The following is a 27,568-nucleotide window of genomic DNA, read 5'->3' as shown; positions in this document are numbered from 1 at the left end:
GCACGATCAGCGAATACCGCTAAGTAACGATATGTTGGCATTGAGAAGAACTATCCCTTCATGACCATGTCTGCACTTATCACGTCAATTTTAGTTTGAAACGTAGCTTACACAAATACATATTGTGTCAGTGTTACACAATTGCTTAACAAATGTGTGTTACTTGCTTATTTGCCCCAATACTCATGCACGGAACGGGACGAACATTTCACTGGAAGAAGTAAAACGAAAAGACTAACGCAAGAATTGCAAGTATAAAGGCAAGTAGAATACAGATGTTCAACTGAAAACAAATTATTGACGAAGAAGAGAAGAAATATATTACTCCCACACTAGAGAACCGTTAACAATTCAGCTTTGTTTTCGGGGCAACAGTTGCTTACCAGTGCCTCCTGAGAATAAGCACGCATATATATTTGTTCTTAGGTAGATGAAGTACATCGGTGCTTAATAAATATATGGCATATAGTATGTCTTCATGCGACTTCCTCTATATATGTGAAAAAAAAAACTGAGAAATTGCTGCGTTGTTAAGGATACACACGCAAAGTTCTCAACTTGCATTTCAGGCAGGATAACTTTTGTGTACAGATTCAGAAAAATTCAAAATCAATCGGTTTTACTACTTGTGACAGAGTATCTCCTACGCTGATTATTTTGAGGATTTAAATATATTCAGTTGGAATTGAAAACTGAAAATTGAAAATACAGGCATGCGTTTTTTATATTGTAGTGCTCACATCTCTTAAACAAAAGAAAGGGTACATTCTCACGCTCACCAGCTCAGTGGCCGCAAAAGTACGTTAACACATTGGTTCAGTGCATAAAAGGAACGGGTCATATTGAGCGATAAGTGAAAGTAAAGCCGCCAAAACTCTACTCAGATCACTGCTTCTTACCCACCAGGGTGGCTGAGAGGTTAATACGCTCGGCTACTGAACTGGGCTTCCCTGACCCTACCTCGATCGTGGCGGCCGCCATCATTACGTTGGATGCGATACGAAAACATCCTTTTGCAGGTGTCGTGGTAGCGGATGGTAAAATCCCTAAGAAGCCGAAATTTATTCATAGCTCACCAATATTGAACCTTTTTTCTCTCCTATCACCTTTTCTTCCTTACGACGCGGATCTTGTGTACAAGATTAAAAAATAGTACACTTCACTTTTTCCAAAGGGTTATTTTCTTTTACATTTCTGAGTTTTAACGGATCCATAGGCCAGAAAAACACAGGCGGGAATGTAATCTCTTAAGTCACGTAGTCAGCCTGCATTTATTAAGAAAACAACTTTATATAGATCAGCAGCAAACAACCAGTGCCGTTGCCTGGCAGTAGCAAGCACGAATGTGACATATGCAGCCCGTCGATTACTCAGAAAACAGCTCCGAATTCGGTCAGGATTCTTAGTCCGCTTGACGTCCCACGTGGAATGAAGGTTGCCAAAATACGAATTATGTAAATTAAGGGCCGCCGCGGGTTTGCATGACTTAAGTATGAAATAGATGATATTGGCTATTGCTTAAACAAATTGTGTGGCCCTAAAAAGGCGTGCATCACAGAAGCCTTCGGTCGGAAGTGAAACACGCTGCAGGCTAGGTCGCACCAACGCACGATTGTGCGGATAAGAAGGAGTCATGCATACGTGTATCTTAGATAAGTTGAAAAATAAACCGGAAACGGAAATAGAAATCCACCCATGATTACAGCCTAGACATTACGGAGCTTGACAAGTGATCCGGTGGACCTATTTTTGTAAAAGACAAGACGGACTTATTGAAAGGGGATTTTACCCGCTGTCCGGCTGCATACTAGCGAGATCAGCGCATATTACAGACTTCCATGCGGTTGAAATGTTTCAGAAACTTCCACCATGGCTTCCTTCTTAGGCTGAGTCGCTATGAAACGGCAAACACTACGAAGCAAGCCAGACAAACCTATCATCAGATTTTATTTTAAACAGAAGTTGCATCATTCGAATGAGTAATACCGATAAAATAAATGCCAGCGCATAGAACCGACTAGAATGGGTTTTAACTCCAGAATTCGAATGCTCGTCTAAAAAACGTCAGAATTTGAGAAGTTTTGAGAAGTGAAACATTAAAAAGCAAAAACAAATGCTTAGAATATAAGCGAAAATAAACTAAGTACAAAAACTTTATGAAGCATATGCTCTAGGTGCCAAAAGCACATTTGGTGGTATCGTTGTAATATATTGCCCTCTTAATAAAAAAAAAACATGTTTATAGGAAGATTCAAACCGAATAATGTAACAATATCAAAAGACGTGACCCTTTGTAGAAGGATTTCTAACTATAACAAGGGCGATATGAACGCGCTGCTTAGTGAGACAATTATATTGTCGCCTAAAGAAGGACTCTTCTAAGTTCACATGATATTTTATTAAAAATGCGAGAAGGGTACAAAACCTACTCTAAAAAAAATTTCCAGCCTAAAACGCTTCTATACTATATGAGACATGGGCTTCGTTCTCTCCTACGTAGGTTGTCTATATCTCTAAACAACGCTAGTTCTCTCTGTCGGTGCCTTCAGCAATAAATATTGTAATTTTTTAACGATAAAAATAGAACGTGCAAAATTTGGTTATATTTTTAAAGCCGTTTCATTTTAGGCTAAATCATTTTTTTAGCATTTTTCCACAACGTCTACAAAACAACGTATAAAAATCGCCACATTCTCCTATGCAAGGTACTTTCTTATCCGGGCTCTTAAGCAGACACAAGAAAATGGTAACTTCAGAAGATTATTATTATTATTATTATTATTATTATTATTATTATTATTATTATTATTATTATTATTATTATTATTATTATTATTATTATTATTATTATTATTATTATTATTATTATTATACGCCTAAACTGCCATTTGAGTGAATTTTATTTCACGGATGCAACAACGTTCACAGAAAATATGTTGAAATATGATGAGGGTTCGCGCTGAAGATTTTGGGAGGCGACCTGATACGTTGAACACCTGCGGGAATGCACTCTCTCACAAGAACAGGAATTGGCCACACTGGGGCAGTAACTCGCCACATCCTCCCATGATTAGTCCTACAAAAACACGGCGGTCAGACCTGTGATGCAGCGCGGGGTGCTAAGGATCTCTGGCTCCTCTGGACAGGCCGCCGTTGGAAGCTGACCCTTGCAACTTCTAACTCTAGTTTAGCAGTGCTGTTAGTGGTAGAGGAACTAGAGGATTTCAAATGGGATGTCATAAGGCTTAGTAACGCTAGGAGGCCAAAAGAGGCATATACGGGCTTTTACTGTGTTATCGATATTTACAGGAGAGGCGACAACTAGGAGTAGGTTTCCTTGTCAAAAGTATATAGCTGGCAATATTGATGAATTAGCTGGCATTAATGAGAGGGTGGCGGACCTCGTAATTATCCTTCATAAGCGGTATAAACTGAAGGTTGTACAGGTCTACGCACCTATATGTAATTTTGATGACCAGGCAGTCAAAAACTTCTATGAAGATGTAGAATTGGCAATGCGGAAAGGAAAGACGCAGTATACTGTACTAATGGGCGAATTCAATGCCAAGGTGGGAAAAAAGCAGGCAGGAGGTCAGGCAGTGGGTTATTATGGTATTGGTTCTAGGAATAGCAGGGGGAGCTAATAGTTGAGTTTGCAGTGCGCAATAACCTAAGAATCATGAACATGTTCTTCAGCAAACGGAAGAACCGGAAATGGACATAAGCTCTAACGGTGAGACTAAAAATGATAATGACTTCATAATGTGTTCTAACGCCGCCATTGTGCAGGACGTAGAGGTAATCGGAAAGGTACCATGCAGTGACCACAGAATGGTAAGGTCTCGAATTAGTCTTAATCTGAAAAGGGAACGAAATCGATTAGTAAGAAAGAAGTTCATCAGCTAATTTGCGGTGAGGGGGAGGGCAGAAGAGTTTAAGATCTCGCTACAAAATAGATATTATGCTCTAACCGCGGATGATGACATTAGCCTAGAAGCAATGAACAATAATTTCAGAGATATCGTTACTGAGTGCGCTGTAGATTTAGGCGGTATGATAATTAAGACTATACTGGTAAGCTGTCTAAGGAGACAAAGGATTAGATTAAGAAACGCCAAGGTACGAAAGTTTCCACTCGAACCGACCAGATAGAATTGGAAGAGATATCAAAGCTAAACAATAAGAGCAAGTAGCCAATATAAGGAAGTATAACATATACAAAATTGAGCATGCTGTAAAGAACGGGGGAAGCTTTCAAGCGATGAAGAAGAAATTGGGCATGGGCAAAAATTAGATCTATGCGCTAAGGGACAAGGCGGGCAATGTCATCACGAATATGGACAAGATAGGCAAAGTAGACGAGGAGTTCTATACTGATCTCTACAGCAGCAACAAAGTCACGGCAATAATGAGATTGGCGGTAGGGAAAGGCAGTCAGACGTTCCGCCACTGACGAAGGACGGAGTTAGGAAAGCTTTAGAAACTATGAAAAGGGGGAAAGCAGCTAGAGGGGGTCAGGTAATGATAGATTTGTTGAAGGACGGGGGGATATCGTGCTGGATAAAACTAGCCACCCTTTATACGCTATGTCTGGTGTCATCGAAAATACCAGAGACATGGAAGAACGCAGACTTTCGCTTAATTCATAAGAAAGGGGACGCTACGGACTTGAAAAATTACAGACCATTTAGCTTGATGTCAATTACGCATAAGGTATTTACCAAAGTAATCGCTAATACAATCAGGACAGTTTTAGGCTGCAATCAAGTGAAAGATCAAGTAGGCTTTCGGAAAGGATACTTTACTATCGATCATATCCATACTATCAACAAGTGATAGTAAAGTGCTCGGAATACAACCAGCCCTTATACATAGCATTCATTGATTACGAAAAACCATTTGAGTCAGTAGAAACCTCGGCGGTCATAAAGGAATTGCGAAATCACGGTGTAGAGGAGCCGTACGTGAAAGTGCTGGAAGATATATTCAGAGGGTCCGCAGCAACCAAAGTTCTGTGTAAATAAAGTAACAAAATTCCTATAAAGAAAGGTGTTAGGCAAGGAGACACGAACTCCCCAGCACTATTTACAGCTTGCGTAGAAGTATTCAGAAGCTTGACATGGGAGCAGTTAGGGATAAGTGTAGATGGAGAATACCTCAGTAATCTGCGATTTGCTGATGACATTGCCTTGCTAAGTAAGATGAATTGCAAAGAATGATTGATGACCTAGACAGGAAAAGTAAAAAAGTAGGCTTGAAAATCACTATCCAGAAGACTAAGGTAATGTTCAAAAGCCTAAGGAAGGAACAGCAGTTTACGTTAGGTAGCGAAGCACTGGACGTATTAGCGAATATATGTATATATATATATATATATATATATATATATATATATATATATATATATATATATATATATTGTCACGCACTTCCCGCGGTCCTTATTGAAGGAAGATGAGGTTTGGCGGAATAAGGAGAAGAGGACGAGGAAGCTGGGTCGGTCCGCTGTGGTGTGCTAATCTCCAGCGTATCCTACCATCTGTGTAAATAAACGTCGTAACAAGTGTAGTGGAGGTGCGGGGTCAGATCACCACGGAACCTCTCCTACTTCGCCGGAGCAGAAGAATTGCTGGGCTACCCCCCCCTTCGGACGGAGATGGCGCAAGCAGATGGTTCAACACAGCACACGCCAGCAGCTCATCCGACCACCGCACAGCCTTATCGGGAACCCCGGCACTTCTATGGCAAGCCCGGGGAAGATGTGGATGACTGGCTCACCCACTTCAATCGGGTGAACAAATACAACCGCTGGGATGCGACTACCAAGTTGGTGAATGCGGTATTTTTTCTTGAAGAAACTGCGCTAACATGGCTTGACAATCATGAAGCATCTCTTACCACCTGGGATTGCTTCATGGATGAAATGAGAGCGGGATTTGGTGATGCCGATGCTCGAAAAAAAAGCGCCGAACAGACTCTGGCTCAACGAGCGCAAGTACCGGGGGAGACCTGCACAACTTACATAGAAGAAGTCCTCAAGCTGTGCAGAATAGTTGATGTTCGGATGACTGAGAAAGACAGAGTGGGTCATCTCCTGAAAGGAATAGCGCAAGACGTGTACAACCTTCTTATCTGCAAGGACGATTTGAATACCACCGCTGATGTAAGACGACACTGCCGCACGTTTGAATCTTTGAAGCGACGCCGTATCATTCCGAAGTTTGGTCGGCTGCCTAATGTGACAACTGTCGCTAGTGTGGATGTGTCTGAAACGACAAGCCTGGCAGATACAATTCGTCAGATCGTCCGCGAAGAGCTTCGGAGGCATCAAGGTATCGGGGGCCACGTCACACCCGTCTACAGGAGCACCTCTTCGTCTGACAGCCCATCTTCTACCTGTTATGATCCCTCTGCTACGTCTCCTTCGGACACCCGATGCTCTGCTGCTCATCGCCCGAACACCCAGCCTCTCAACATCAACGCCTACAACAGCGAGCACTCTCGTCCTCCTCGTCGACCACATCCAGAGAATGAAACGTTTAATACAAGCGACGACGAACCTTATTCATCGAATGAACGTGAGCCGCCAGTGTGTTATGCCTGTGGGATGATCGGCACATTTCCCGCTTTTGCCGCAACCGTCGTCCGTACCAGCAGTATCGCCGACAGTGGGTGAACTCCCATACAAGGTTTCCTGCTGAAAATGATGATTCATATAGAAGAACACCTGGCCGGAATGAGTACAGATCAACAGCTAGCCGACAAGAACGCAGAATGGTGCTGAACCGAAACGAATCACCGGCCTCTGACCGTAGCCTGACACCACCATCTCGGCGCCTACGACAATCCCCTTCTCCCCGACGACGTTCGCCACCTCCGGGAAACTAGTGAGTGCGGCCGATGGAGGTGAGGTCGCAAATGATTCTAGCTTACCCATACCTCTGCCTGTTTCGATGTTAAAGAACCGAATTGAAGTGTTTGTGGACGGTGTACGTGCTATGGCGTTGTTCGAAACAGGTGCAACTATTTCTATTATAAGTCTCGCTTTTAAAAACTGCCTTGGTCGTAAAATTATGTTTGCTTGGGATAGTACGACAACATTATGTGGTGTTGGGGGCGAACCGCTTAACCCACTTGGAGTCTGTTCCGTGAATCTTGTTATCGCCGGCCACACATTCCGAACTGAATTCGCAGTACTTACTCGATCAACGCATGACGTAATTCTTGGACTCGATTTTCTGGAGCAATGTGGGGCCACTCTCGACTTTCGCAATGGAGACATTTCTGTGAGCACTCGAATTGAATCTGCTTTGCGTGAAAATTCGCGGACCCATCCTAGCACGCTTTCGGTTTCGGAAGACATAGTCATTCCTGCAATGTCAGCAGAGTTTATACGAGTTGTTAGTTCCAGCTGTGCCAGTCATGCGTTCGACGCTGCGGTTGAACCACTCATCCTCAACTGCGCGAAGAAAAGTATTCTGATTCCCCGCTGCATCATCTCAGTCGTGAATGGCCATTCTTCTTTGTGGACGACTAAATGCTCTAACGAACCTGTTGTATTACCACGTGGTCTAAAACTTGCCAACTTTGACGAAGACACTTTTAAATCAGTGGCCGTGCTCAGCACAGACAATTCCCAGCCTACCGCATGCTCAGAAGAAGATGAGACAAAATTTCTTGCCATGATTAACAAATCCCTGCCAACAAGTGACCGTCACAGTTTAGTGGAAGTTCTGGCGAAACATACTGCGGCTTTCGATTTCTCTCGGGACTCGCTACCACGGATTTCCATGTCCCGTACTCAGCACCGAATCAATACAGGAACTGCTGATCCAATCCGCCAGAAGCCTTATCGTGTATCCCCATCAGAGCGCCAAACAATCGAAGAACAAGTTCGTGACATGCTGCATAAAGGCATCATTCAGGAATCGTCTAGTCCGTGGGCTGCCCCTGTGATTCTAGTCAAAAAGAAAGATGGCACATGGCGATTTTGTGTTGATTATCGACGTTTGAATACTGTTACCAAGAAGGACGTGTATCTCCTGCCACGTATTGATGACGCCATTGATTGCTTACATTCCGCCTCCTATTTTTCCTCAGTTGACCTGCGATCAGGCTATTGGCAGATCCCCATGCACCCGGAAGATAAAGAAAAGACGGCATTCATCACCCCAGACGGGCTGTATGAATTTAATGTGATGCCGTTTGGATTATGTAATGCTCCAGCCACGTTCGAAAGATTCATGGATACAGTTTTGCGTGGGCTGAAGTGGCACATTTGTATGTGTTATTTGGACGATGTAGTGATATTCGGGACAACTTTTCATGAACACAACAGTCGATTAGAGATTGTCTTGGAGTGTATCGAGAAAGCTGGTCTGGTACTCAATTCCAAGAAATGTCGTTTTGGAGAGCGCCAGACTGTGGTACTTGGACATCTTATAGACAAGGATGGAATCAGGCCTGATCCGAAAAAGATCGAAGCTGTCACTTGTTTTAAACCACCGAAATCGTTAAAACAGCTCAGGAGTTTTTTGGGGCTTTGCTCCTATTTTCGGCGTTTTGTTCCGAAGTTTGCTGATCTAGCATATCCCCTTACTTGTCTTCTGCAAAAAGATGTGCCTTTCAAGTGGACTGCCGATTGTGACTCCGCCTTTCGTCAGTTAAAGTTTATTTTGACATCAGGACCAGTACTACGCCACTTCTGTCCATCAGCTCCAACAGAACTTCACACTGACGCCAGCGCAGTTGGAATTGGTGCTGTGCTCATACAGCGCCACAATGGCGATGAACATGTCGTTGCGTATGCAAGCCGTTCTTTGAGCAAGGCTGAGCGTAATTACACTGTAACTGAACAGGAATGCTTAGCTGTTGTATTCGGTGTGCAACGGTTTAGGTCATATCTTTATGGATGTGCATTTAAAATTGTGACGGACCATCATTCCTTATGTTGGCTTGTAAACCTTCGTGACCCCTGTGGACGCCTTGCGCGGTGGGCTTCGCGCCTTCAAGAATTCAATTTTACTGTGTCTTTTAAGAGTGGTCGTAACACGGTGATGCTGACTGCTTGTCACGGTTGCCACTTGAAACTACTGATTGCGACAATGAGGTCTTGGATGAATATATAGCTGCTATCTCTAAAAGTTTCCCTGATGTTGGTGAATTCAAGATTGCGCAGCGGCACGACAACGAGTTGGCGCCGCTTTTTGAGGCAGCAAGTTCCCGGAACCCTACGACCTCATTCTGCATTCGGGACGGTGTACTATACAGGAAGAACTACTCGTCAGTAGGTGCGCGGCTTCTTCTGGTAGTTCCTACAAGTCTTAGGTGTCAGGTTCTTCGGGTAATGCACGACGATGCCACAGCTGGACACTTGGGTTTCGCAAGAACATTGCACAGGACTAAGGAACGTTTTTATTGGCCGAAGATGCGTCAAACTACTCAACGTTATGTGGCCAGCTGCCTCCAGTGCCAGCGTTTCAAGCTCCCAACCGTCTCACCGCCGGGTCATCTTCAGCCTATAACGCCACCACGAACCCCATTCGAACAACAGGCGGGAATTGATCTTCTAGGACCGTTTCCCCGTTCCTCCAACGGAAACCGCTGGGTCATAGTGTGCGTAGACTATCTTACGCGGTACTGTGAAACTGCTGCTATACCGTCAGCCACTGCTTCTGATGTCTCGGCGTTCCTCCTACGGTCCATCATTCTTCGACATGGGCCTCCTCGTGTGTTAATAAGCGATCGTGGCCGACAGTTTACGGCAGAAGTTGTAGAAGAACTTCTTCGCCTCTGCTCATCCCATTTTCGCCATTCAACTCCTTACCACCCACAAACAAACGGTCTTACCGAACGCACCAATCGGACGCTTAGCAACATGCTCGCAATGTATGTCGACTCCCGCCACAAAAACTGGGATGAAGTCCTTCCGTTTATAGCATATGCATTTAACACTGCTAAGCACGAAACGACTGGCTACAGTCCGTAAATATATATATATATATATATATATATATATATATATATATATATATATATATATATATATATATATATATATATATATATATATATATACTTAGGACAGGTAGTAACCGCAGATCCGGACCATGAACACGAAATAACAAAAATAAAAAGATTGGGATGGAGCGCATTTGGCAAGCATTCCCAGATTATGACTAGCAGCTTACCGGTATCGCTCAAGAGGAAAGTATACAACAGTTGCATCTTGCCTGCACTCACCTATGGGGCTGAAACGTGGAAGCTAACAAAGAGGGTTGTACTTAGGTTGAGGACAACGCAGAGGGCTATGGAACGAAAAATGGTAGGGATAACGTTAGGAGAAAGAAAATGAACAGATTGGGTCAGAGAAATAACTCGTCACTGACATTCTAATGGAAACCAAGAAGAAATGGACATGGGCAGGACATGTAGCGAGAAGAAAAGATAACCGATGAACTGGATTCCAAGGGAAGGAGGATTAGGAGGAGGAAGTTGAGGAGGAAAGGCAGGGAGGTTAACCCGTAAAAGAAACCGGTTTGCTACCTGCACTGGGGGAAAGGGTTGAGTGGATATAAAAATTTTAACAGAAGGATGGGTGAAGTTAGTACAGTCACATCACAGACATGAAGTAAAGCGTAGCAGGGGGTGGCAGAAAATTATGTGGGAGGATGAGGTGAAGTAGTTCGCAGCGGTCAAGTGGATGCAGCTCGCTTAGGACCGGAATAATTGGAGGAATACGGGAGAGGCTTTCATCCTTACGTGGGTGAAATGATGATGATGGTGGTGATTATGATGATGATGATGGTGATGTTGATGCCTATATACAACGATTTTCAGCGCGGTGTTCTCGGATACTTTGAAGGCTTCCTTATTTATTGTATTACTGTTTCTACCCAACACATTATAGATATTCCTACTATTTATACAATTGGTGCAGCTTTCGGCACCAGTCTTTGGGTTAACTAAATAAAATTCCTAGATTTAAAAAGATATTGGTAAAATCACTGTGAAGGAACTGAAGCTATCTTGCTTTTGTGACCTGAAACTTTAGCTCAATGTCTCTCAGCTTTGAAGCTAGTCAAATAATGTGCGCAAACACTCAATCAATTTTGCCTATCTTTAAATGCTACTTCTGTCAGTTATAATTTCTACCAGCCTTTAAATCCTTTCTTAAACATAACTTCTTTCACGAGATTCATGCAGCATCTGTGAAGATTCCTGAGTTGATAATGGTTTGAACGCAACAGCTTTTTCTCCTCTAATTATTTTTTTTTCTCTTTTTCTATTTGACAGTATAGCTGATCAGTAGGATTATTGAATACAGACTACTGGTGATGGTCACTTCTGTAACTAGGTGTATATAGAGACTCTGAAGTGTTATTTGACTTACGCTCGTTACTGTACTCGAATTTAGAATTCCAAAGGTCGGTGCGACAACTACGTTGTAGGTAATTTGGTTATTTTTGTAATTATTCTGTTCCTCATAACTAGTGCTAAAGATAAACACTAAGATGAAAATAAAAAAAAATGCTAACGCGCAGCAGGTAGTAACTGAAACCACAACCCCCAAATATCGCGTCCGGTGCTCTTACCAAGAACACTGGAATATCTGGTCGTGGAAATGAAGCGTTTCGATAAAGTGTCGCCAAAAATATACTGCCTAATCAAGTATATATTTTTGCTTTCCACGTAAAACATAAACAGCTGTTTAGAAAAATTACTAAAATTACATATGCCAATGCATCTTACCGCATTTAACACTTGGTGCCGGAATGTGATAGTTCAACTAAACGGTTTCAAATTTTATTGAACAGAAGGCAGCGAGTAACGTTAAAAGACCATTATTGAAGGTCGATTAGAGAAACGATGAGCAGAACGGCTAAAGATAAATAACTGGTCTGTGGCGGATCATCTAACGCGAAGATGACCAATGACTGTTACGTGCTATGTGCGTTTCAAGACAAGGAATGTATTGCCGTTTAGCCATAGCCCTGCCAGTTGGTGGAATATATTGAATGGTAAACAACGCAAAATACAAACACGGGCACAAAAGCACAGTACAAGCGCTGACGAACAAATGAAAAGTCATTCAGTGAAGGCCACATAATGTTTGAAAAAAAGTTTACAACCTAACAACAAACGGGCAAACCGGATGCATGTTTTCCTACGAGGGAACCAGGCATGCAATCTCACTATCATATAATACAATCGATAAATTGCGGACGCGCAACCTTGTTTCTCCTTTGTTTGGTAGGCTTCCATCATCTCGAGTGGTTATTCTGCTCTTGTATTTGTCTTTCGCTCTTTTCGCCCTCTAATAAGTATAGCAAGTTAGCTCAATAATGCTTAAAGTTAGTAGAAAGTGAGAAGTTCAAGTGGATAATCAGAGCCACAGTTGGTACAAGAGACTGTTATGTTCAACTCTAAGGCAAAGTCTTTGCCTTGTAGTGAGCGCAGTGTAGCTGATGATAACGTGATGATTGTTTAGGTTTTATACTCTGCCTAGACTAAACATCCATAGAAGTATATTAAGAAGCGTTTGAAACAGGTAAATTTTACGCATATGTACTGCTGCCTGCAAAAGCTTTCGCAAAACCAAATTCATTACAAACATAAATTACCTGAACGACTAGGCATGAATTCTCACATTTCCTTTCATTACGTACGATGTACGAGGCAGTGAAAGGAATTTCTAACAGTTGCAGTCGCAACCCAGAGTGCGTAGAAGTTCGATTTCATGTTCAAAAAAGTTTTCGCAGATACCTATGTATGAATTATACATAGCTCATTGGTATAGTGCTGTGTGTGGTTTGGGTGTTATGTGTTTGGACATCGTACAAATTTGCAGCCTTTGTCAGATGTGTAGAGCCTCAGGCGTGTGTTTCAGAACTGTATAATGGCGCTGATTTAATATTATATGGAGCTTATTCGCATTCAAGAGGGTAGGAAAGAAACTCTTACCAGCAAGAGATTCGGAACTCTGGAAATGCATTACGAGCCAAACGAAGGGGTTAAGAAGCAGACCTCCTGTGCTCTGCACTTTTTACAAGGACTGTACTTACCTATTCTGCATAATAAAGCGTGGTATTCTTGCATAGATGCATAGATCTGAATTACCCTCGTTTTGAGTTGTTTATTTTTATTCTAAAGCTGCTTTACTGCAGCCATATATAAAAATAAACCGACGTTTCATGCACTTTCCCTTTACCAGTGTTCTCTTTTATACACGATCTCCATTATTATTGCGATTACTCTTCGGTTACTTTTCGTAGGGCGAGAAGAAAAATGCTTGCCACCTAAATGCGCCCGACGTTCTAGGCGTTTCAAAGGCAACATTAAAGAGCACTGGACATTAGGCTGTGTGTATTCACACAAAAAACACCTCGTCGAAATTATGACGTTTATTTTTTTTCGTCAGGTGTCCTTATGGCTGGTACAGGAAGCAGGCAGGGCGTGGTGTGGTTGCAGCACAGTGTTCCCAGGTTCGTGGAAGACGTTAAAGCCGAATATTCATACCCGGACAGCGGACGCGAAAACGGGCAGCTCTTCTTGTGTCTGTCGATGCAGCTACACTGGGTGAATATTCTAGGTACGTAGGCCAGCACGCATTTCCTACATTTTCTTCCATAATAATGCTAAATCATTTCTTGGCTCATCAATCGCGTGAGCAGAAAGTGACAGTTCGCGGAATGCATGACCAAAACGCAGATCCAATGTCAATCCAACACAATTCATAAAGCAATCAAAAGACCAAATACAGAATCCAGTTATGATGACTTGGCCATAATTCATTATAGATTCGCACATTGACAAGCCGCACTGGCCCTAGTCCGAGTCTAAATCAGAGAAGCCATTCCATAATCCTCATAAAAAGCATACTAAATCAACACTTTGTTGATTGACTACAGTGCCCTAATATAAAAGCATAATAATGATCCATTGACAGCCCATAATGAATAATTCACATAAAAAGCCAAACAAACCAACGAAAGACTGTAGACGCCCCTGTGTGGTTTCTCATTACCGTATGTAACGAAAATTAAGTGCAACACTGCAATTTTTTACTCCACAAACTTGTTTATTTCCTACTAATATACATATCATTGTACGTAGTGCAAAATAATTGTTTTTATTTGCAGTCAATGGAATTAAACAGCAAGGACACCCGCAGGCTAGTTGGAAGGTGCAAAGTTAACGTACTAAACCTTTTGCATTTAAACTTATTCCTTGAGAATCAATGCAAACCATGGTAGTGGGAGTGGTAGTAGTAGTAGTAGTAGTAGTAGTAGTAGTCGTAAAAGTTTATTGAGGCGCAACACGTAGGCGCCTAATACATTGATGTCCTGCTGGACGAGAAGGCGCTATTGCCCTTCACCCTCAGCACCAAGACAGTCCACCACGTCCAGATAGTAGGATAGGAGGTGGGAAACAATCCCGATTGCAATGCAACTGGACATAAAAATAGGCAGTGTGAAAGGTTAGAGATTGTAGAGATATAGCCGTGCAGGGGTTATGAGTGTATTCAAATGTATTTGCCGAAGGATAAGAGCCTCCCCAACGGAATGATTAGGATGAGGGTCAGGGTAGAGTTTGCGGTCTAAGCGAACAGCATTGCAATATTCGCTGATGGTGGCGCGAAGAGACAGTCTCGACCCGCCCTACAAGGATCTTGTCCAGGGGATGAACGGTGCCCGGCTACGAGTTTTACGGGCGAGCTGATTTGCCAGCTCATTGCGTCAATCCCTGAGTTTCCAGGGATCCATCGGAGGAAAACGGGGCAGGGCTGCAGCCCAACAAGTGCGGCCATAGCTCAGTGGATAGATAATGTGTTAGACGTTTAGTTTGAATGACACGGATAGCAGCCTGGGAGTCACTGTATATAATATAGTGAGGCACAGGTGGGAGAGAATGGAAACATTGAATCACATAAATGATGGAGAGGACCTTATGCCAGATAATATCCGGAGGGTAGAGAATGGGATCACTAGTGTGTGTGACAGGGGTAGATAGACGAGGATGAAAGATGACTTGGCTTCCGGACCCGCGAGGAGCCACATAAGAGGCATCCGTGTAAACGACTCCATGGGTATTGAAGGGAGGAGTATGATGAGAGTCAGCAGCATGTCGGCGGCCAGCATGCAGGACCAATGACATATTGGCTTGAAGAGGAAGTATACGGAGGTTAGTGGCGTCTGGAGGGGAAAGAGTTGGCAGAGGGACTGACTGGATAGGGGTGTCGTCGGCGTAAAAAAATGCTGAAGATCGGGAACAGACGATACCTGAACCGCGAGAGGAGCCATGGTGGTATCAAAAAGGGTGGGTGAAAGAACGGCACCCTGCGGGGTACCCCGGGTGAGACGGGGGGGTGTAGAAGTGAAGTTCAATGCTCGGAAATGGGCCTCGCGATTAGAAAGAAAAGCTCGAATGTAGCTATACATGCGGGAGCCGCAGTCGGTTTTGTTAATGCCAAGAATATGGTCATTGGAGACGCAATCGAATGCCCTGCGGACATCAGCTGTGACCAGGCCGTGAAACTGAGAGCTACCACAGGTGAAGAAAGTATGCTGAAGATTGAGGAAAAGGTCCTGTGCAGATACGCAGGAACGAAAACCAATGAGGGTGTGAGGGAGCATGTTAGGAAGCTCCAAATGCCCGCTAAGCCTAGTGAGCGCCATTCTTTCCATTGTCTTGCCGACACAGGAGGTCAGAGAAATGGGCCGAAGATTTCAAAAGCCTGGAGGCTTACTAGGTTTACGAATGAGAGAAATAGCTGAGGAAGTCCAGGACGATGGCAGAGAGCCTTCTTCCCAGGCGGTGTTATAGAGGTTGAGAAGGTGCTCTTTTGCGTTATTGGGAAGATAGCGAAGAGCGGAGTAAGTGATTCTATCTTCACCGGGAGTCGAGCGAGTGGGGTTAGCAAGAAGTGCAGCATCAAGCTCGCGCAGTTTAAAAGGGCCATCGAGGTCACTGCTTGCACAGCCTGTGTATTCAGGGTAACAACGGGACAAAGCTATGGGAGATAAAGATCTGCAAGTGTTGCGAAAACCTCGTTGGGAGACTTTGTGGCTTCGGCTTTATCAATAGTCAGGGCAGGGGCAGGTGTGGCACCAAGGAGGGTTCGAAAAAGAGTCCAGGTTCATTTTTTAAGGAGCGTCGTGTCAAGATTGTTGCATAGGGTATTCCAACGGGAACCCTCAAGCGTAGCACAATATATCACGATATCGTCTCACAACTTTAGAAAGGGTGTTCTGCAATTGGATGCTGCGGAGTTGCAGTCTGGCTGTTCAGAGAAGCTTTTTGCGATGATTCCATAGCCTGGTGAGATGGGGGTCGGGGTCAGAAGTGGTATATGCAGTGTTCTCCGTGCGAGTAGAGGATGAAGCCGCTTGGAGAAGGGCATTAATCTACTCCTCATAGGACGTGATGGAGGCAGAGGAGAGGAGACAGCGAAAGGCCTGCCAGTCAGTATGTCGAATGCGCTGCTTGCGGGTGGGTGTCCGAAGAGGGGCAGAGATGAAAATAATATAGTGGTCACTAAGAAGGATATCGGCAGTGGCTTACCGCTGAGATGATATAGGACCAGAACAGTAAGCGAGATCAGGGATAGCATAGGATAGGAACTACGTTAATTTCTCTAGAAATGTCTTGTCCTAGTAGCAGAAGAGGTCCATCTTCCTTCTCACAGGGTCGGTGCCCCTATTCCAGGGCTCCGCTGAGCTTCGCTGCTCGCTGGGCGTGCTGGATCAGACCTAGTTGGAAACCCAGATCGCTGCTGGAGAGCCGGCGCTCTCACTGTTCCGCACTCGGGTCTTTACGAAAGCTATCATTATTTCTACATTCCCACGTGATGTTGTATAACAAAGGATAGCTACCACATCATGGGCAGGTGTCCCGATATTGCAACGAGTAAATCTTGCTAAAGATATGCAGTTTGAGAATGTTCCTGTCTGCAGTCTTCGCCAGTACACTGCCTCTTGTTGATTTAGATCACAATGAAGCGGCGGATAGCGGATCCGTACACCCTTATAGCAGTTCAGAATGTATGAGCACGTAGGGCTGACTGGCTAGGGTAGATCATCCGATTGGGGAGAAGCTCGACTCGTATACCCTCGAGCTACCTCGTCGGCGCGTTCGTTCCCCACTGTCAGTGTGTCCTGGCACCCAGTAGATGTTGTGTGTGACGTTTGATGGGGTGGCGCTCTGGAGGAGCCTGAGCGTGGCGCGACCTATGCGGGCGTCCATGTAGTTACGGCACGCTTCTCTCGAATCTGTAAGAATGGTAAGGGACGTGTTACTTTGATACCCGGCTACCACCGCAAGAGCAACGGCCAGCTCCTCCCCTTCGGTTACCGTGCATTCCCTGACTGAGGCGCTAGCTAGTTCCTTTAGGTTGGAATCAATAGCTACCGCCACTGCGCTATTATGTGAGCTTCCTGTATACGGAGCCGCGTCCGTGTATACCGTTGTGGATTTTGTAGCTAAATTTTGCGTTGTGTGGCGCTGGGAGTATATGCCCGCCTGCCACAGAATAGGCGGCACCCATTATTTTGCCGACGTTGCATTCATACACACGCGGAATTGTTGTTCTCTAAACCCCATATGTTCACGGAACCTGTATATGTGACCATCGGTCGGGCGCGCAAGAGCGCGTACGTGCACGTTGCCTCGGAGCGGTATAGCTTTCCCTGTGTTAGCTACAACTCTCTCAATTTTTAACAGTAAACAGGCCTGTAAAGTGCAGGTCTGTGTACTTAGTCGACGGAACAGCGAAAATGCTGCCCGAGGCACGGGTTGATGTTGACACCCCGTATTTTTCGGGGATCATCACCGCTCTCTGCATGGAGGAACCTCTTTACGACTTAATTCTGGGAAATGTAGACGGAGCAAGGGCGCCTAATGACCCGAGGGGGGTGGTTGAAGAACCAGTTTGTGGCGAACTCGTCGGCGAGGAAGCTGTAGTAGCAGTTGTAACTCGTGCACACACCAGGAAGCAACCAAGAGAGTTTCAAGCGCTCAAAACGCCCGATGTCGCGGAGGAGCCGAAAGGAAAGAGTTATGTGGATCAGTAAGCAGAGGATAAGTCGCTCGATCCTTGTTTTCCCATATTGGTATGAAGCTCACGTGCCGGGACGCCGAGCGCAAGATAGAATCCAGGCGGGAAGATGGGCTATTATGCAGAAGCTACACAGAGAAAACTAGGCAGATACTGCGTCAGCTGACTGTCCCAAAATGCCACCGCGAGGCGGCATTGAAAACCGCACACGACGATATAATGGCCGGGCATTTGGACGCGCAAAAGACCAAACGAAGGATGTTCGAACCTGGAGACAAGGTCCTGATTTCGCTGCTTACCGACAACAACAAGCTACTACTTCATTGACAGGGGTCCTTCGAGATCAAGGAAAAGAAAGGTGAAGCAGACTACGTAGTCGAGACAGCAGGAGGGAGATAGATTTTTCACGCCAACTTGCTTAAAAGATACGAGGCGCATGAAAGCCAGCCAAGAGAAAAGGTATGCCACGCGGTCTGTGGCATACCTGAATCGGACAGCGATGGGGCTATTCCTGTTCCTGCTTGTCAGAAGACAGAGGGCGAACAAGACGTGAAGCTTTCTGATAGCTTGACGGTGGATGAACGACAGCAGCTTCGAGGTGTAATTTCAGAACATGCTCGCATTTTCTCCGATGTTCCGGGAAAAACGGACTGGGCTGAATGTCGGCTAGAGCTCACCACCAGCACACCGGTCCACGTAAGGCAATATCCCCAGGGAAGCAGCATACAGCACAATCGAGAGAGAGTGCTTGGCATTGGTTTGGAGGATTCAGAAGTTTTCCAACTACTGTGCGGGGTGCCCTTCCTTGTTCAAACGGACCACCAACCGCCTGAGCTACATGCAACGGGCCAAGCAACTGAACAGCAGGGTCCTGCTCTGGAGCTGGCTGCTCCAAGAGTATCAGTTCAGAATCGAGCATATAAAGGGCAAGGAAAACGTGGGAGCCGATTATCTTAGCAGGTTATATTTTCTTTCGCATAATATTCACTGTATTGACATTCAAATGCTGTATCATACGTGTAGGTTGACTTATGTGCTAGTTTTATATAACGGTTATGATTGTCCCGCAAGCTTACTTGTGTATAGCATAGGCCCGTGTGCCGCCTTCTGTGTGTCTAGAATATTATGCGATAATATTCCGAAAGTGGGGGGCCGTGTCACTGAATAGGCGTAATCCAATAATTTGCCCATGTTGCATTTATACACACGCGGAATCGTTGTTTTGTAAACCCCATATGTTCACCGCAACCTGTATATGTGACCATCGGTCGGGCGCGCAAGAGCGCGTACGTGCACGCTGCTTCGGAACGGTATAGATTTCCCTGTGTTAGCTACAACTCTCTCCATGCTCGAGCAGAAGAGTACGTGCTGCCTATGTCGTACCTACCCCATTCAAAGTCACCCCTACTACTTGCTTTGTATATCCGTATATTATTTTTCCCCTGGCAATGTGACCCCCCGAAGAACCGAAGTTAGGGGCGTACGGGACTGTTGTTTTTGTTGTGCGTTATGTTTTTCAATCCTAACATGGGCGGCCATGCAGTGCTGAAGTGTGGTGTGTCTACGTGGGCCTTCCTCTGTGAGTGAACTACTTTGTGCTCTCTATGTGTGTTTTGTTTCGCACCCCGACCCTGCGTACAAGGCATCGTCGACAAGGGTTTAAAAAGGAGCCGCTGAGGCCCTAAAGGCAGTCCGCCCAGTTCGCTCCCGAAGAAGGAAACCCGAGCTGCCGCGTGCTCCCGGGGGGTACACCAGCGCCGCCGCCGGCACCGCATTCTCAGACCGCCAGCTGCACCGGAAGGACCGTGGGCTTCGAGTGCCGCCCGTCGGCGTCGTCTCAGTGATGGACTGCCGCCGCGCTCCCAGGTCAAATGTATTGTTGTAGAAGACCTTGAACAGGGCGATACGTCGTCAACAGTCAATGGAACGTTCTGCGATCAGTCGTGACACTTGTGTCAGCACACGTAAAAGCGTCGAAGCGAGCTTAGTCGTCGTTTTCTTTCCTGACCATCACGCGCGTTGAACATGCTTGTCGTCGTTCTCTTCAGTATCAGGCGCTGAACATATCAGAGCCGAATACCTGTTTTACAGGTATTGCAGGTACAGGCTGAAACACGGCCCGAACGCTGGCGCAAAGGGGAATGGGTGCCGGTGTCAATACGGTGAGTAATGGTAGTTGTGCGCCCCAACGAATGTTGTTGGGAGTCGAACGAAGCCGCGAAACGTTGTAGGATGGCGGCAAGCTGGGCTAGTTGTAAGGGCGTCAGGCCAGCAATGATGGACCGGTGGAAAACTTCGAGGGATGATGGAGTGGCGACAGGAATAGGCGTTATGGTGCTGATGTGAAGGCCGGTGGTGGTATCGCCGAATGGATAAGTGGGCGTGGAATCGAGCAAAGCAACTCTACCCAGTGACTGGCCACGAAGTAAAGTGGTAGGGCAGGGGCACGGGTTACAAACAAAAATAGCATTTGAGTTGCGAAAAATTGTCAGCAAAGCATGGGGCAGCAACACGGATTTTTGGTCAGCGCATTGTAACGAAGGTGTGTAGATAACCGTGGCGTCGGAAAGAGCAGCACAAAAAAGAAGCACAAGCACTGAGGAGAAAGGCGGAACGTCGGTGTCCTCTGCGACGTGCACGGTAGCGGCAGCAGCAGCATGTGCGTCGAAAAAAGTGTCACTGAGGGGTGATAACTCAAGTTGAGCACGGGCGCAGTCTATTATGGGGTTATGATTGGAGAGGAAGTCCCAACCAAGTATGACGTCGTGTGATGAGTGGGCGAGGACGAGGAATTATTTCTATTGTGTATTGAACGTCGTCGATGACAAGGCGACCGGTGCAGGCGGCTAATGGTCGAATGTCTTGAGCGCTAGCGGTGCGAAGAGAAACTGCAGGAAGCGGCGTCATTACCTTTTTCAGCTTGCGACAGAGCGCGTAGTTAGGAACTGAAACGGCTGCGCCAGTGTCTACAAGTGCTTCGACAGGAACTCTCTCAATGAATATGGTAATAATGTTGGCTGGTACTTGAACAGGTCTTGAGTTGGTCCCTGATGCCGCAGTTCTTGCCTCCGGAACTGCGGCCGCTAGTTTTCCGTGTGAACGGCTGATTGGCGGCGGAGCATCGGAGTACGGGAACGACGGCCACGAGAAGGCGAGCGGTGGGAGCGGCGATCGTAACTTGAAGAGGACTGCGGAGGAGGCTCAGGGAACACGGGCGAGGGGAACAGGGGAAGATTGTACATCGGCTCACATGTATAGTCTTAGGGACGAGGGCCACGATTGCGGTACACACAAGCCACATGGCCGGCGACTCCACAGGCGTAGCAAATAGGTCGGTTGTCTTGTGTGCGCCAGGGGTTGGAAGGGTGTGGCTGTGGTCAACGGCGGAGAACCGGACCATAAAGGGGGATTGTAGGTTTCTCAGTTTGCTGACGTCCCTGAGGCTCGTATAGGAGGGGAGGCCGGCTGTACACAGGGGCGACAGGGGGTGGTGGCCGCACCAAAACATCAGCGTACGTGAGAGGAGCCGCCACCAACGGCTGCTGAGGAGGTGAAGGCAGAACCTCAGCGACCTACCTGCTCTTGTATGACTCGCTGAAGGGTGAGAGTGAGCGGCGGCGCAGGCGCAGGTGCTGGCGGGCAAGTGAAGGTGGACAAGGACAGCTGGCGTGCGACTTCCTCACGAACGAACTGTTTAATGTGCTGAATTAGCGACTGCTGGTCCTGGGCACCGTCCCCAGAGAGAGCCAAGCTGGAAAGAGTGGCCTACTGAAGGCCAGCACGTCGTGTGGAAAGCCGCCTCTTGCGCAGCTCATCGAAGCTTTGGCAGAAGCTGATAACGTCAGACACAGTTTGGGGGTTTTTGGCGACGAGCACCTGGAAGGTGTCATCGTCAATGCCTTGCATAATGTGTCCGATCTTCTCGGCGTCGCTCATGGTAGGGTTTGCGCGCTTGCAGAGGTCTACGACATCTTCTATGAAACTGGTGAAGTTTTCGCCGGTTTGTTGTGCCCAACTTTTCAAGCGTTGCTCGGCGAGAAGCTTACGCATAGCGGGACGGCCAAAACCTTCGGTCAGGCTGGTCTTGAGAGCTGTCCAGGTAGAAATGTCACTCACATGGTTGTGAAACCATAGGTTGGCAACGTCGCTCAAATAGAAAATGACGTTTGTGAGCTTCATGGTGTCGTCCCACTTGTACGCACTTACGCGTTCATACGACGCCAACCAGTCTTCTACATCCGTGTCATCGGTGCCGCTGAAGATGGCTGGGCCGCGCTGACGCGCTGCACCGGGACAGTTGACAGTTGACAGGCGATGGGGTTGGCGGTTGGCTGGCGGTCTCAGGCATCGCGGAAGTGGTAGGCTGAGGGGATAGTAGGCTGAGCTTCAGGTTGAAGGGATTGCTGGCACCTCCACCACTTGTAGAAGACCTTGAACAGGGCGATACGTCGTCAACAGTCAGTGGAACGTTCTGCGATCAGTCGTGAGACCTGTGTCAGCAAACGTACGAGCGTCGAAGCGAGCTTGTCGTCGTTCTCTTCAGTATCAGGCGCTGAACATATCACAGCCAAATACCTGTTTTACAGTATGTTCGAAACTGATCTGAACTTTAATTCCCTTACTGTTACTTGAACTGTTACTTCCATCCCGGAAAAGCATGACTCTGTATACGTAATTCGAAGTATTTAATTAGACTGTTTCTTCACTCGTGTCGTTGCCTATTAGAATGTAACTGCTGCTCTCTAAATGTTTTGGGTATTTCTCGTTCTGAGCCTATAAACGTCTTCATATTGTTGTTTCAAGTCAACGCGTCTTCGTTTCATTCTCCACGTTTACTTACCGGCTTCGCCGGGCATCGAACGACCACCCCCTTTTTGTCATGTCTCAATGATGACCTCCGGTGATTATCGAGCGCGTGTCACCGCCCTATTGGGTACTCCGGGGGTATTGAGGAGAGTGAGGGGAGCTTGCTGGGCCATGGAGAGGAGTAGGTGGCTGGCACGAAAGGTGTGCGGATAACACCATAGTGTGTGCGGGGAATTGAAGTTGCCGCAGAGAAGTATAACCGTATGAGAGGGCAATGTGGTGAGAAATTTACCTGGGGCCGTGAAATGTTTGGCGTGAGTAGGGAGGGTGGGGGTTGTAGAAGGATAACAATGCCAGGCTACGGTGAGCCTGAGGAAGATAGTCGAGGGTACCCACTAGGTAGGATTGGAGCAGTGAAGGAATTTCAAGGGATGCTACCGAGAAGTCATGGCGAACGTAGATAGAAGATAGGGGGTTAGTAAGTAGAAGGTCAATGCTCGGTAACCAGGGACGTTTTCGAAGCAGCGATCTTCATGGAAGAGAAGGAAGTGGGGCCGAGAGGGGAGAGCAAGAAGATACTGGTGTAATGGAGCGCGGTTAGTATTGAGATTGTGACAGTTCCATTGAATTATATTAAGGTCCTCCATGTTGACATCTAATTTGATTGCGCTGTGGCATACCATCGCGTTTCTTAGGAGGAGGGGGAAGAGAACCGGTGATGGTTTGCAGTGAAGTCTGAAAGGTGGAGATCAAATTAAGGATGCATTCAAACTGAACGTTGACGTGAGCTTTGAGGCTATTGAATTTGGCATCAATTTGGGTGATAGCCTCCTTATGCGGTTGAAGGCAACGCTCAAGGTCAGACTGGTATTTGAGACAGTCACTGACGACATTCTTTATGTTTGAGAATTTGGAATCAATTTTAGTGAGTAGCTGATCCATGCGAGCCTCAAGAGAATTTAGGCGGCGATCGATGCTGTTGAGATCTTGTTTGAGGGGGTGAATGGCCACTTTCAGAGTGGCTACACGGAGCTCAAGGGTATGAAAGCGTTCTTCAATAAAGGACGGAGGAGGGGGCGAATGGGAAACGAGTGACTGTGGAGACGATTGGAGAGAGTAACGAGGCTTGGAAATCGGACGCGTCGGAGATTGACGAGATGGAGAGCACCAGAGCTGAAACTGGGAAGGTGTCTGAGTTACTGCTGTGTAGGAACCGGGAGGAGAATAGAACGCGTGCTCTGGAAGAGGAGGATAGCCATAGTTTATAGGGGGCTGCGGAGGAGCCGGCTGAGTGGCCCGACGAAGGTTGACATCGGTTGGTAGGGCGGTCTTGGCACACTCCTTGTTTTTCCGCCTATAGTAGGGGCAAATAGCGGTGAAAGTAGCATGCTCATTTGTCTCGCATTATGAGTTTGATATTTGTATGTGCATACAAAAAAGAACATCCCAATTTATCATATCGTCCCTTATAGACGAAACTGGCAACGCGAGACTAGTCATGAAATAGTCGCGCTCATGGATAGTGCACGTATCTTCAGTGACACCGACTAAAATGTAGATTATGCCTGCGGAAAGTATTTTTTCCCTCCGTGTACGTAGAGATACATGCGCATGTAATGAATATTCATATATACAAAAAACTAACAGCCAAGGCTGAGCTTACACATGCGGGATAGTGCAGAGTTGAAAATTATTGGGGGCGTTAAAAAACGTTTTCCTATATTGATAAAATACACACATATACTGCCACGGTAGAAACTCGAAACAAACTTCTATCTTCTCGCATAATAGTCGGCTGCGGCATTTTCAAAACGTGCTGCGTGTCACTTCTCTACCACTATGAATTTAATCTATTACACTGTCAAAACTGTGCGCAAGTTCAGGTACAACTGACATAAATCCTCTTTCCCTTCATTTTCATGCCGTCGTGAGCAAGAGGCAACGAGTGTATAGCAAGGGCCGTCATGTGACAAGACGATCCGCTCTCGCATACTGAGCACTGATGCACGTGGCACACATTCCGTGTCATGAAACGTGGGCAGCGGCTGTTCCCGCATGCGCCTGTAGCAGTTCTGTAGCATTCTATAAAATGGGTGTAAAAATGCAACTATCGAGGCACGCATCGAAGTTGTTTTAATTATTATCTAGAAAAAGAATGCGGTAAGGCTACAATAAAGTCCACGCTCAAAACGTCACTCGGACCAAAGGGTGAAAATTTCTAAAAAGTTTGACTTCACCTACAACCTTTCGCCCAAATCAAGCATAAACTACTTGCGGAATAAAACCCTTTTCTAACTGCTCTATACTGCATTTTGCAGCTAATTTTGTACGTTTCAGTTGTTTGCCAATATATCGCAGTTTCATGGCGGAAGTATATAACTATACAAAAAGCAGCGAACACATGTCTGCGATTTCCACAAAATAGGAATAGTGCGTGAATTTTTCCACCCGGTTAGACTGGATGAGGACTAATATTTACAAGACAAAATTTTCATAATTGACACAAGCACAATATTCAGTGTTTGTCAAAGCCTGGAAAGATTAAAGGGAGAAAAAAAATGCACCAATCGCTTGTGATGTGAAACCTTCTGGCGTGAAAGGTACATGGAGGATGTTTTAGGAGTTTTGGATGTTTGGGAGGCAAATATAGCCGAAAATGTACAGAAGGAAGACTACGTTATGCCGGACCAATTAAAAAAAATCGATTCTTACCATAATTCAGCCTAAGAGGCGTGAAACCAACTGGCATGCTGTTTGTCTTCACGTGAGTGAAAGAAATTTCGTCATACCTTGGTAAATGACGTTTCCTCTCAAGTCTTCAATATCTCTATTTGTTTTCTAAAGATGAACTTTAAAATGCGTATAATATGTTTAATCAGCAAAAAGGTATAATAAGAATTTTAATGTAGTTCTTTGAGGAGCGGAAAAGGGCTATGGAACATACAAATTTGATATGTTCAAATGGAGTTCAAGGTTTTGATGACAACAAACCAATAGACCTTATGCCAGCGTAGGAAGCACATTTACAACCTCTCTTTGTTTAGGGCAGTTTCTGTTGGCCTAAAGATATTTAGCTTATGTCACAAAATTGGGTGAAGAAACATCACATCATCCATTTACTTCGCTGAGCCTTTCCGGTAATACTGGAAACTCTCGTTTTGCAAGAAACATGTGGAAGCAGCTCAAAACTGTGAGGCAAATATTAGAGTTTAGACATTCACTGTACGTTAGCAGGGTACCAAAATATAAATGTCGTATTCACAGCCATCTAGACACTACTCAAATCATGAACTCCATTTGGATGATAGTGCGTTTGTATATGTTTCCGTCCATAAATGAAATTCTCTCATAAATGAAGTTTTTGGTTTGAAACTTTCAAGCAACTATAATTTGACAGCTTCACTCATACCCTGTATCAAACTTTTGGCCAAGCCTATTGCATCCACATCAAGCGCTTGCACTTTCACCACTTCGAAGACAAGAGCTGCTTCCCAAAAGCATGCTAACGTCAAAAAGGGTAGTCATATTTATTTTCGAAAGTTGTTAAGGCGAAGGTCGCTTTAAATGAGAGCCGCGGTGCGCTTTTTCTATTTAAGTGCTTACATATTGGCAATAGTATTCTCAACTGACCCGACATTTAGCCAAATTATATACTTTAGAGAAACTCTTCATCCGTCCTCTATCATTCACTCAAGTCTAGTTTAAATTACAAACTTCTCTGCAATACATCAAATTTTTCTGGCATTAATACAGAGAAAGAGAAAAAAACTTTTGCTATTTATGTCGGCCAAATCTTGTATATCGATCGAAACAATTGTCCATAGCTTCGCTTGGCTATGTCTTGGTAGATAGTCGACGTAAATTATATCTTCTCGCCTTCATATACGAAATGAATGCTAGCGAGATACGTTGCTGAAAGTGCCAACCGCGACTAGTGTAGAGAACAAAAATATCGCCATTATCATCAGCCGGACTATTCGCAATCCAGGAATAAGGCGTCTCTTATATTCTTCCACTGACACAGTCATTTGATGGCTGCATCTGCTTGATCCCTGTAAACGTCGTAACCTCATCCGTCCACCTAATTTTCTGCCACCTTCTGCGACTCTTTCCTTCAATTGGAATCCAAATTGTTACCCTATGTCACTATTGGCTATATTTCATTTGCAGTAAATGTGAAGCCCATATAATTTATTTTTTATTTTGACTTTAATGTCAATAACTGCAGTTCTTTCTGTGGGCTGCTCTGCAAGCTTATCTCTTACTAGCACACTTGCAGGTTCTATTAAACGGCTCTCTGCGTTGCCTTTAACTCAAGTAGAACAGTTCTCGTTAGCATCTACATTTTAGCTCTATAGGTGAGTACCGGTATGATTCAACTGTTGCGCACCTTCCTCTCTGTTGCATTCAGCTGCTGGTCATAATCGGTTAGTACTCGCTAAATGCGCTGCACGTTGATCATATTCTATTCGTTTTTTTTTTCCTTTCCATGGTCTGTATATACGTTTAGTACCTATTCTACATTGACATATTCGACCACTACTACTACCAGCCCTCATGTCAACTGCTGTTTATTTTCAACGCTGTTCACGATTTTTAGTCTTCTGCATATCAATGTGGCCAGGCGGACACGAATTGGGGTCCTTATTGTCCCCGTAAACTCAGTAATTACTAAACTTCAATAATTACCTTTTTAAATGGCTGAAG

General features: G+C 45.4%; 1 protein-coding gene across 1 annotated transcript in view; it reads left to right on the top strand.

The window, feature by feature from the left end:
• Window positions 1-27,568, top strand: part of LOC146170762 (cell-death-related nuclease 7-like) — a 74,456-nt gene that overhangs the window by 25,784 nt on the left and 21,104 nt on the right. The window contains exon 4 of the mRNA XM_084586795.1: window positions 13,421-13,591. Coding sequence (XP_084442921.1) covers window positions 13,421-13,591 — 171 coding nt within the window. The remainder of the gene's footprint in view (window positions 1-13,420; window positions 13,592-27,568) is intronic.

The sequence above is a fragment of the Amblyomma maculatum genome, unplaced genomic scaffold (genome assembly GCF_055883805.1).
Source record: "Amblyomma maculatum isolate TAMU_Amacu unplaced genomic scaffold, ASM5588380v1 scaffold_53, whole genome shotgun sequence".
NCBI classification, from domain to species: domain Eukaryota; kingdom Metazoa; phylum Arthropoda; class Arachnida; order Ixodida; family Ixodidae; genus Amblyomma; species Amblyomma maculatum.
The sequence above is the reverse complement of the archived record's forward strand: the minus strand, read 5'-3'. Positions and strand labels throughout refer to the sequence as shown.